At 32.4% G+C, this 13,111-nt stretch overlaps 1 protein-coding gene across 1 annotated transcript; it reads left to right on the forward strand.

The window, feature by feature from the left end:
• LOC143613167 (short-chain dehydrogenase TIC 32 B, chloroplastic-like) lies at positions 1-4,661 on the forward strand. The gene is made up of 7 exons (XM_077086950.1): positions 1-313; positions 1,050-1,281; positions 1,901-2,137; positions 3,042-3,123; positions 3,269-3,356; positions 4,271-4,317; positions 4,413-4,661. Exons 1-7 carry the CDS (start codon positions 190-192, stop codon positions 4,608-4,610), a joined length of 1,008 nt encoding a protein of 335 aa, XP_076943065.1. The 5' UTR covers positions 1-189; the 3' UTR covers positions 4,611-4,661.
• Positions 4,662-13,111: the final 8,450 nt, after the last annotated feature.

Here is a 13,111-nt window from a genome sequence, read left to right on the forward strand (position 1 = left end):
ATCTTCTCTACACCCTATCTATTCCTATCACCATCCCTACCCCTCTAACCCATCCCTCTATTAGCCACCGGCCCACTCTTCCTTTCACTAAAAGCTTCATTTGTACTCGGTCTATTTATATATATATATACAGCTTTTTTTCTTACCAACACATTCAATGAACTTATTATTTATAAACATAGTCTAGACATGCTTAAAACTGTCAAGTACTTGCTTGGCTCGGCCGGACCGAGTGGCTACGGCTCAAAATCCACGGCCGAACAAGTCACGGATAACTGCGACGGTTTACGCTCTTGCACCGCTCTCATCACTGGTAATTTATCATTTTTTGTAAGGGGTCGTTTATACACACACTGTCTGATATCAAATACTAGACTTTTCCAAACGACTGTCTTGGTAGAGTTCAGACAACCGTTTTGCACAAATTTCAAAGTTTGACTGTCGTTTGAATATTGTTCAAATAACTGTTCTGAGTTATGACCAATAATTTTCTAAGTTTTGACGGGTTAAAAAAAGAAAATGACGGTCTGAGTGTTTTATGGACGGCTGTTTGAAAAAAATTAATTTTGATGTTTGACTTTTTTTTTAAAACGACAGTCTGAGTGTTTTATGACTGTCGTCCGAATATTGTTCAAATAACTGTTCTGACTAATAATTTTCGAAGTTTGACGGTTTTTTAAAATAAAAGAAACACGACAATCTAAGTGTTTAATGGACGACCGTTTGACGGCATGGTATCTAAAAGGGTGGTGTAATTACAAGATGACCAATAATTTTCAGAGTATGACCGTTTTTTTTCTAAACGATCATTTGAATGTTTTACTGACGGTCGTTTATTGGTGTGACATCAGATGTGGTGGTGTAGCCATATTAATCATGTTCATGCACATGCACATGCACATGCACATGCACTCTCATCATTTTCCTATCATTATTATTTTAAAGAAAGAGAATCCTCTATTTTCTTCTGTTCATTGATTAATAAATAATAAGTTATAATTACTTATATATATATAGTTATATTAATTTTTATTATTTATTATAATTAGGTGCAACTTCCGGCATTGGCGCTGAGACGGCTTGGGTACTGGCTAAGCGCGGCGTGCGGGTTATCATACCCGCTCGGAACCTCAAAGCGGCTGAGGAGATGAAGAGCCGTATCGAATTGGAGTTTCGTGATACTCGGGTTATTGTCATGTATCTTGATCTTAGTTCTTTGAAATCAGTCAGGCGTTTTGTTAAAGAATTTGAAGCTCTTAATTTGCCTTTGAATATCCTCATGTAAATCAACTTTAATTCATTCACTGTTTTTCTCCGTAGAAAAACCATTTATGGAAAACCGAGAAAACTACTACCAACTATAAAAGATTTTGTTTAAAATTTTATATTTAGTTTTAAGTTTAGTACTATAAAATAAATTTTAAATAAAAATATTGTTCACAAAGTTACATAGTAACACATACGGTGCACATATACTTAAGTTACGTGTTACACATATATTATTTTTCTCTGTAGAAAACTAGTTATAAAAAACCGAGAAAACTATTACCATCGGATAATGTTTTTGTTTAAAATTTTCTTTTTGTTTTAAGATTAATAATATAAAATAAATTTTAAATAAAAATGTTGTTCACGAAGTTACATACATGTAACACATACTATGTACATATTCGTAAATTACGTGTTACACATATATAACTTGCTAGTTACGCATAGTTTTTTTTTTCCTTTTTTTCTCAAATATTAATAAGATATACAAACAATGTAAAAATAAAATATATATTAAAACTAAAAGTTACTGTTTGTTAGTAGTTTTCTCGGTTTTCTTGTAATTAATTTATGGTTTTTTCATGATCTTTTCCCTAATTTTTTAAACTAATAAGTGATCTAAATATATTAGCAACAACGCTGGAAAATTCGCATATGATCATGGGGTAACTGAAGATGGAATAGAGACGACGTTTGCGACGAATTATCTAGGTCATTTTCTTTTAACAAAACTATTGTTGAAGAAGATGATAACGACTGCGAAAACGACTGGAATACAAGGACGGATAGTGAACGTAACGTCGGGTATCCATTCGTGGTTTTCCGGCGACTTAATTCGGTCTCTAGGACAAATAACTCGAGATAAAAGGTATGGTACAATAATTGAAAATGGACAAGAATTTGTTTGTGCATGAGTTTGGTTTTGAATCACCTTTGTTTGCTAGTTGATCAGTTTAGAATATTCTACGGTAAGTTCCATCTGATTGTTACATCATGAATAGAAAATAGGTAAATTATCACAATGTTCATTTAACCAGTTAAAATAAACATTTTATTCATTTCAAATATGGTTATTTGAAATTTTTTAAAATGTTGACCGTAAATCCAGTAAACCCGTTTACTTAATAATTATTACCAGACTAAATTTTTCAAGCAACCAGGTTACGCCAATGTCGATATGAAGATATCTCGTCGAGACACCTGGATTTTTTTTATTTTTTTATCGTACCCATGAGATTTTTTAGGCATACCGACGGGATTTTTTAGGCGTTCTGAAGAGATTCTTTTTGCTTTTGACAAGATTTTTTTTGGCTTCCGACAAAATTTCTTTTGCCTCTGACGAGATTTTATGTCTTCCGATGAAATTTTATTTACTTGGCTGAGATTTTTTGTTTCCATCGAGATTTTTTTGCTTTGTCGAGATTTTTTTACTGGTTGATAATCTCGTTGTATGATGATTATTAAGTAGGCGGGTTAATTAAATTTCGGATAGACATATACAAAAAAGCTGGTAAAATGAATATTTTATTTATTTTAAGTTTTTAACAACAAAAAATACTAATAATATAACTTTTATCATTTTCTCATACAAAAGTTATATAATTTAATGTACCAAATATAGTGAACTAGCTAGTAACTTATTCCATTTGATTACAACTGAGGTTTGACTGTGTTAATTCACATAGAAAGCAGTGATGCATGATATATTAAATTAAAATTAAATGAATGTGTTTGACTTTATCCTCTGTATATTTGTCTTGTGCTAACAACAGTCATTACGATGCAACACGTGCATATGCGATCTCGAAGCTGGCTAATGTTTTGCACACCAAGGAACTTGCTTCCAGACTCCAGGTATTATTATTATTATTATTATTAAGTTGGTCATCATGAATACCATGCCATATGATTCTGTATATATACTATAAATAAAGAGTTAAAGAGAATATATTATTGTTGCTAATTATTAAAAGAAAGTAACATTTTGTTTTATGTTTAGATGATGGAGGCTAACGTGACAGTGAACTGTGTACATCCTGGGATTGTGAGAACTAGACTCACAAGAGATCGTGAAGGTTTCGTTACAGGTAGTTTTACGGGTTCTGTTTATATAAATAAAATAAAACGTTTACATCCTGGGAAAATGAGTTGTTTTCCAGTAATGTATGCATTATAAGGAGTGCATATATATCATAATAATTTGTAGTACAAACTCGTCAAACATACAATATTGCTTTCTTTCTCGTAAACTTTTGGTTTGTGGGAATCTGAACGATGTTGGGAAGCTAGGGTTTTTCTAGATAACAAAAGTTAGTTTGGAGCGCGGGCATGGTGTATCTTCTTATTATGAATTGATCTTCTGATTATCATGTCTCTAAGAGATCTAACCCTCGCCTATGACGTATTTGGAATGGCATACTTGACTTACGGTGGTAAACTCGGATAACAAATTAAGTTACCACTTATAAAGTTTCTTCTTAGTGATTTTCAACTTATATAACCAAATTAGAACTTCACCGACATTCTCATTCTTGTGTAACTCTTTTGTCATATCCGATTAAGACTTCGTACCTTTGAACTATTTTGATATAATAACTAATTATACGATTTAGAAAGTTATCCAAAGTTGATAGACTTTAGTGAGATATTGATGTGACAAAATGGTTGACGGTATACCCTCAATTTTGTCAACATCGATTTAGTCGACCGAGGACTAACTACTATAGTTAGTGTGTTGTCCTATTACCAAAATTCAAAAGTCTCATCAAGATTCCTCTTGACTGATCCGCTCATAGTGGCAGGTCCTCCTGTTTATACTAAACCTAAACCTTGCAAAAATTTTACTTTCTTCGTGGTACTTAAATGCATCTATAGAACTTAACATTTTTTCTCTGTGATATTATTATTATTATTGTTATTATTATTATTATTAGTAGTAGTAGTAGTAGTAGTAGTACATCAAAATTGTTGTTTCTAAGTTTTGAAATTATTAATCTTGCAGACTTGGTGTTCCTTCTAACATCAAAGTTCTTGAAAACAATTCCTCAGGTAATATACTAACATGTCTCACTAATAGTTAACATATCTACATTTTAAGATATTAATTCAGTACTAATTAATATATCATAACTTTGCATGTGCAGGCTGCTGCTACAACATGCTACGTTGCAACTCATCCAAATCTAAAAAATGTGAGTGGAAAATACTTTGAAGATTGCAATGAAGCTTCAAACTCCGAAATTGGATGCAATGTTAAAGAAGCCGCGCGATTATGGTCATTCTCAGAAATCATGGTTTCAACTGATATCAAATCTATTTTTGCTCCTCCTCCTATGAATTAGATTAAGCATACACACAATACAACAATAATAATTTAAGATGAGTGAACTACGGTTTTCGTCCCTGTGGTTTGTCCAAATATGCGGTTTTAGTTAAATAGTTTCAAATTTGTGATTTTCGTCCCCGTGGATTCATTTCACTTGCAATTAAACCCAAATGCATTAACTCTGGTCGTTAAACCCATCAGGGTGCCCCTCATGTGAGGGCATTTTTGTCCTTTTTCTCTCTAAATAAACCGTAGTTGTAATTCGCAGGCCCCCTCACATGAGGGGTTGGGGTGTATTTTGGGGAAAAAAGGACAAAACTGCTCTTCACGTGAAGGGTACGCTGATGGGTTTAACGACCAAATTTAACGGAGTTAATGAATTTAGTTTCAGATGAAATGAAACCACAAGGACGAAAATCACAAATTTAAAACTATTAGATTAAAACCACATATTTAAATAAACCACAGAGACGAAAACAACAATTTACTCATTTAAAATTAATTAAGTTAGAAAAATAGTTAGATACCTATATGAAAATATTATATATATACTTGTTAAGACATGTTGTTCTTTGTTTTCTAATGTAAACATTATTATATAAAGGTATACAAGTCAAAAGTGCATATGCAAGGTTAGGTTTTTATGAATTTAATATTGTGGGTGCAATGTTAGGCAGATTCTTTCAATGTTATGGTGCAAGATTTGGCACTTAGTAACGTTGATATTTGATGCTGATTGGTAGATCAGATTATTATGAATCCTTCTTTTATAAATCTTTAGTTTATTCTTTCAATGTTATGGTGCAAGATTTGGCACTTAGTAACGTTGATATTTGATGCTGATTGGTAGATCAGATTATTATGAATCCTTCTTTTATAAATCTTTAGTTTCGTCTTTACTTGCTCAATCATCATTTCCATTAATGTTTTAACTTTTGATATTATATATATATATATATATATATATATATATATATATATCAAGTCGTATGATACATGCTGTCTTAAGATATTTAACACACTGGTCTTAATATAAATCATGAAATTTATCATTTTATATGTGTCTTAGTTATATGTATATAGTCATATCAGAATCAGACATATCAGGCTATGTGTAGTGGAGAAAGTACAAAATGGGTCGTTTTACGGCATGTGACGCCCAGTCAGCAAATTGTGGGTTTTTGTTTTATGGGTGTAGTGGTGTTGTGGTCCTATATATATATATATATCACTCACAATATAATAATAATAATAATAACAAACACACAAAGCAACAACAAAACTCATCTCCCCCACCGCCCTATTGCCCCATTTGTCGTTCGGGAGGGGGGGGGGGGTTCCAAGTGAAAATCACCCCCTAGTAGTCGTCCACTACACACCCCCTCAGAAACACGTAACATATTTAGACATGAGTTGTATGTCTACTCTTACAAGCATATCATGCTTCTTCCCATAAAAAAATGATGACTTACACTAATGTGATACGTCACACCATATCATGTATTCACTTATGCATCTTTATTCGTAGAATAAAAATATTTTAGGGTTAGGCGAGTAAATTAGTGGGTAAATATACTAGGTACACAACCAGAGATTTGAATATGTCATGACTATATACATAAAATTATTTTGATATTACCACACAGATGTAACAAACATAAAAGGATGGCTACTTTCGTGGCTTTCTATTAAAATCTTGCTAAGGCTACTAGCCTTTTATGCGTCACAACAAATGTCAGTTTGGTCCATAACTAACTAATAAAACTAGAGAGGGGTCGGGTGTATGCTAACCATTCGTCTAGCTAAATTTTCTATATAAAGAGAGATCTAAAATCGTTTAGTTTAACCCCAAATTGACGCTAGTAAAGCCGCTACAACTACAGTAGTATGATTAATTAATCCAAGTAAATACCTAGAATACATATGTATATGTAGTTATTTTATTTTTCTAGTGAAAACCTCATCCACATCTTCTTTAAAGATATTACAACCACACCTACCAAAAGGTAAAAGAAATGGGTCCAATGTTTGATGTTTAGGCATGGAGAAGAAGGACCATCTTACCACCCAACCACTTTACATTGACTCAACCCAAAGCCTAATCCCTTTTGCAGTGTATAAGCAGAAGGTCCAAAAAATTCAATGTACAACTTTTAATGCGTAGGGTATAAGCTGATAAGAGGTGAACAAAAAACCCGAACCTAGAACTATATCCGGTCAAAATACCCAAAATCGGGTTCTTTTTGAACCGGTTTTTAGTACCCGAATTTACCCATAGAGTACGCATATGGTATGCATTTCAATACCAATACCGACCCATACCCGATAATACCTGAAAACCAGAACCGATTTCACACCCGAAACGGGATTTTTCTGTTCCCTGAAACTGGGCTTCTCCAATACCCGAAAACTACCAAAAGAGAGTGCACTATCTTTACCAAAAAAAATATCCGAAAAAATACCTTAAAATAGGGTGCTTTTTCTATACCAAAAAATAGGGTTTTGAAATACCCGGTAATGGTATCTGGTTCCGTTCCAGACCCGGTTATGGTCAATACCGATCTCTCCATATGCGGAACCAAAACCTGATTTGGGGCATCTATAGACAAATACATCATCATTATCGAACTTCCATAATGGGCTGGCCCATCAAAAAGGGGTCTGATTGAAAAAGTTTATGCATTTTGCCCATTTTAGAATCATTCGTCGTGGGTTGTTTGTACCCACCATTTTCTCACAAAGTAGATGTGGGCTATGCAATTATGTATGTACGCATCTCTTTTTATACTGTCACCTTATTAATATACTATTAAGATATATTACTTTTAATATTATTTGATCCGAAAGCTTAATCACATTTCGAAAGGCAATATGTTATCCCATCCCTACTTTTTAAACTTTTGAATTATTGGTATATGAATTCCATGTAAATAAATAACTGCTTGCAGGGTCATCTTGGAGAATCGCACCAGAATCAAGATATATTCGCCTCGAACTTCATCCCTTTGTGGCTTCAGTCGTTCAACACAGGTTCGTTATGATCACATTTTATAGAGCTAGGGTGTAAATGAGTCAGTTTAAAAATAAGTTTGTTTAACAATATGAGCCTAAGATTCACTCTTCGAGCTGGCTCGTGAGCTTAAACGAGCCTATTAATTTATATAACTTTTTATTTAACGTATTATATATATATATATATATATATATTTATAATTGTTATCATGCATAGCATTTTTATAAAATATACTATTTGATAAATAAAATGTATAATTAAAAAAATATATAAAGTATAAATATAGTTGTGTGTAAATTAATTAATAAATAATAAATGAGCCGAGTTTGAGCCCAGTCAGACTCGGCTCAGGTTATTTCCCCCTTTTTTGCTAAAAGATTTTAGGCCGAAGGCGAAAAAAATTGGCCCATAAATTAGTTGAGTAATTGAGTTTAAAGTTTAAACATTAAAGATATATTTTTTTTTCCAAAAATTTATATATAACCTAAAAACAAAAATTCGGGCATATCGAGATGTCAACCTCATAGCTGGCCTTGGGAACTTATAAAGAATTTTGAGATCAATATGAGTTGCAATATAAACGGGTCAAAGGCCCGCACGTCAGCTCAACCTAAGCGTGCCTAATATTGGTAAACCCAAACTTGGGTTGGCCCATTATAGTTAAGGCCCAAATATCTTTGAAAGGCTCTCTCCTTCCACAATATTCTTTTTCCTATCAACGTTCTAGCCCTCTCCTATACGATTAATGATCTCAAATGATTTGATACATATAATTAATTATTAATGATCTCAAATGTGGGTTGTACTTATATACAACTAATATGATACATGTATGATTAATGATACAAATGTGGACCCGGCTGACTTGAGAGTTCGAGTGCCCACACATTTAAAACCTTCGGCCCTCTAACGAGTATAAGAATGGTTTGTATGTTTAAAAGATAAATGTTGCTTAGTAAGCTTGAAAGTTAATTTTTGAAGTGATTGAAAATATGGCAAGTAATTAAGTTGATAAAAGAGGATCCTAGCTCCGGATAGCCAAACCCTCACCTTTGATCGAACACAACTTTCTCTCCAGTGTTAACCTTATGGGTCCTCTTAGCCCGATACCTGTGCTCTTAAAGCTATTTGGAGCAACAGTTCTTGGTAACAACAGTAGATTGCGCATGCGGTCCCGAGCACAAAACCTGCAACCTCTTTCCTTTTCATTTCATCTCATCTTTTTCTTAGACCATGTAAATCTGGGCTCATTATTTTACAGCCCAATAGAAAAATAACTTAATGCCAATGGGCCAATGGTGCCTGCAAAAAAGGCCTTGCTCAGGCCTCAGGGCTTTGTGTCACATACAACAAGTCCATTGCATAGTTAGCCCCAAACCTATAGCACTTCTATTTTGTGGATAAAATAGAGCACCATTCTTCAAGAAACATTTTAAATTATGTGTGCTTATGTATTTTTAGATTTATAATTTTTATAACCATTTTAAAAATTTTGGATATTATATAACGGAGTATTGGAAATACTTTTTCTTCTTTTTTGTAAGTAATGTGAGTTAGTTTTTCGTATTACTTTAATATATATTTTTTTATTTAAATTGTTATGTTTCAGATAATGATACAAGAGTTTGGGAATATCATGCAAAGTGTGCGTAAAACTCGAAACGCCTTTATGAAAATGTGTATTTCGGGAATTTACCTCAAAAAATATTGCACAACACATACTCTAACCCTTAAAACATATTTTAAAATTTTAATTATCTAAACCCAACAAAAAAAACTCGTTTACTTAACGACCAAACTTTCTCTCGCCGTCAATCTAAAGTTTTAACAATTCTTGAGAACAACCTTAGTACCAAGTAACAAACACATACTTGTCGACATAGTACGGACTCCAATACGACTTAATTTTTTTTTTGAATGGCAAATAATCTCACGTGTAATGTTCAAGGCCGACTCTTGATGCTCGAAACTGGATGGAATAAATAGCCCCTCGCCCCTTGTCGGACTCGAACATGGGATTATAGCCCTGATTCGTCCCGTCACCTAGATATCCATCGAACTAGTCCAAGTGAGAATTAAACATATGTCTTAATAATTAAATCATGAATTTGGGTGGCAATAATAAAAGCAAGAAAAGGTGAAAACGATGTAGCGATTAGCAGCTAGCATCAGCAGAATATGCGATGGCTATTCTGCTATTGGCTTTTTAGGCCGATCTACTGTTTTGTCAGGATTCCAATTATGTTACTAACTCACTATTAATATTTCAATACACTTTTAGTACCTTAACTTGTGCTACTCCCTTCTTTTGTCCCTATAAAACTAATTTCGCAAGTTTTTGCCCAATAATTTATATTCACGGTTATTTTATCCAATGTGGTGTAGTGGTAAGAAGCATGGGTTCTTCAATGTGAGACTGCTCGCTTGGTAGAGGCTCTTGCTTATCAGTGAAAGGTTAAGAGTTCTAACCCAGACAATGGATGTCGGTTATTGAAAGATTTTATCCGTTCAAATTAAAAGAACTAAAATTAATGGTCAATTCAATTGGTCACGTTGCCTTTTTCATTTAACTAAATCGGGATTCGTAGTTTTAAACGTTTCAAAAAGAACCAAAAGCAATGGTTTATATATCAAGATAGCAAAGTTATCTTAAGTTAAATGTTTATGATGGCTAATTAGAAATGTAGCGCATATATTATTGGTCTCATTGTTAGGTACAATACTATTTGTAATTTTGTATAGATTTGTGTCCATTCATTTATTAAATAAACGAACGTAACGAACTTTCCGTCAAACGATTCATGAACTGTTCGCTGAACGTTCGGATTCGTTAACAACCTTATACGTTATACACGTCTTCTTTGTCACTGTCTTGAAAGTGGTTACTTTTTAAGGGGTAGACAGTTAAAAGGTAGAAGTTAAGGGGGGCTGCTTAATGTTTTGTTATACGTCGTTATACACGTCTTCTTTGTCACTGTCTTGAAAGTGGTTACTTTTTAAGGGGTAGACAGTTAAAAGGTAGAAGTTAAGGGGGGCTGCTTAATGTTTTGTTATAAGATCCAACAACTGTGCACGTGACCATTCATTGTCTAAATGCATAAAGATCTCCTTATCACGTGGTCCTTTGGTGCCTAATACTTTGTCTAATAACAGAATTCTCAACCCATTTTCTAAAGTTGTCAATCCCATATTATTTATGGTAAATTTTAAGAAAACCATCAAAATCACCTCTTCAATCCATTCCCTATTATATGGATGAGCTATATAGCAACTAAAGTAAATTCCTAAATATAGGGACTCAGTTTTGATCCATACCATATAATATATTACATATCTACCAATCACCATTTACTATATAATAAGACAAAAAAGAAAAAAAATAACAAAGAATTAATTTATGGATATGAATAGGGAATAGAATGTGAAAGAATTTTGAAAATGATAGATAAATTTATGGAATGATGTTTTTTAGCTAAATTATAGGAAAAATATATGGAATGGAATGTGAATGCTCTAACTAGCTACAAAATAATTGTTATCAAACAAATAACTTACTTGTCGTCAACATGTTGCAATTGTGTTTTATTGTTCGTCATTTGGTGCCTTTAGACTTTAGTTACAAAGACCAAAATGATTCTTCCTTGTGTGAGAACACACACGCGACCACGAGTTTAAAATCTCGGACTTGTAACGTGTCCAGCAAAACATTCACTTATGAATTTTGTACATGACATGTTTAAGCCGTGTGTCTTGCATGTCAGGATGGGTTGGTTATCCGCCTAAGATCATACCATTTGTAGTCTCACGAGATGTGTGAGAAGAGCCGGCTCTGAGAATTGAAAAAAAAAAAATTGGCCGAAAGAGAAATATTTTGGGTCTTAAGTAAAAAGAGGATTTCGTTGAGTTTAAAAAAATTAATTTTAAAATTGGTTTAATTGGTTATGATCTGGGTTGTATAAAAAACTAATGTAGAAAAATAAGTTTAAACATGATTCAAATGAAATTAGAACCCATTACCTTCTAGTTAGAAGTCATACCTCTTTACTACTAGACCAAGTCAGTTGCTATGTAATTGAGTTTAAACATTAATAATGCATATCGTTTTTCATATAAATACATATAATTTAAAAAAATCGGGCCTAACGAGTAGTCGGGCCTATGGCCGTGGACCACTCTATTATTGGTCATGGCTGGCCCTGTGTGTGGCAACCGTTGGTTAACTTTAGTTAAAGTTTGATTAAGTTTCTATTCTTTTAAGAACTAAAACTGCCAAATAAAAAGGTTAACGTAGTTAGCACTCGAATAACAGTCAGATATGGGGATTTAGGGTTCTTATTAACTTCTTATTCATCAATAATATTTTCAATTCATAGTCGTCAATAATAATGACAATCTTTTGATTCGTTCAATCATACACAAGGATGAAAAACGAGTAAACGAAATGGTCAAATATAGGTTTCTCCCTATAGTAAATCAACTTTTAATTAACAACAATGACTTTTATTCTAAATAAATATTTACAATTAATAAAAAAGTTTTGTACTAGTTTTAGACTTTTGCTCTATAAAGGTGACAGCTCACACACTTTAATAAAGACATTTTGGCACATGGGGTCACCTGCCTACCGAGTGCTACAGTGTATTATTTGAAAGTGTAGACAATATTTGAAAGGTACTTACGGTATGTTTTTGTTTTATTTGAATAATTCAAATACACATTTTTTGGTCTTTATTTTACCAAATTTGTAGCATACGAAAATAGAAATTGATAAACAGAAGCTTTGAGGACAACGTGGTGCATTTAGCAAACACTAGTTTTTTTAAGTAAAGTAACATTCTAATTGTCCTACGAAATTCGTCTTATTATGTTTCAGTTACATATTAATACTTGAGTTCGATTATTTCTATGAAAACTTACATATCTTTTGTACATCGTCGAGTTTGATAAGATGATCTAGTGAATAACAAGCGAGTAAGTATAAAAACAAAGCTACGGTTAAAACTAAAAATAAAGCAAATTCGTTACTTTACAATTCATTTTTCTTTTATATATATAGTATAATGTAATAAATCGTCTTAAAGCTAAATCACTATAAAACAAAAGGTTCTTTTAATAAAGATAACATTATTGTGTTATTATTATTATTATATTATAATTCTAATATTTGTTATTATAATTCTAATAAGAAAGATTAACGTACAAATGAAATTAACGTGCTAAACGTAAGTATCAAATAGAGTATTATATACACATGTAGAGAATTATGTAACTAAATCATAGAATAATTTGTACTCTATGATGTAATTACATAATCAGTAATTATATATACATGTAGAAAATTATGTAATTATATCATAAAGTAATTTATTACTCTATGATGTAATTATATAATTTTTTACCTATATATATAACTACACTACTTAATTCTCATATTTTGAACGTTAATTCTTTTTGTATTTGATCCAAACTCAATTCAAATAAAGTATTATAATATTTTTTCTTGA

Source organism: Bidens hawaiensis, unplaced genomic scaffold (genome assembly GCF_021521415.1).
Source record: "Bidens hawaiensis isolate Kalapana, Puna unplaced genomic scaffold, B.hawaiensis_p1.1 tig00036770_1, whole genome shotgun sequence".
Lineage (NCBI taxonomy): Eukaryota > Viridiplantae > Streptophyta > Magnoliopsida > Asterales > Asteraceae > Bidens > Bidens hawaiensis.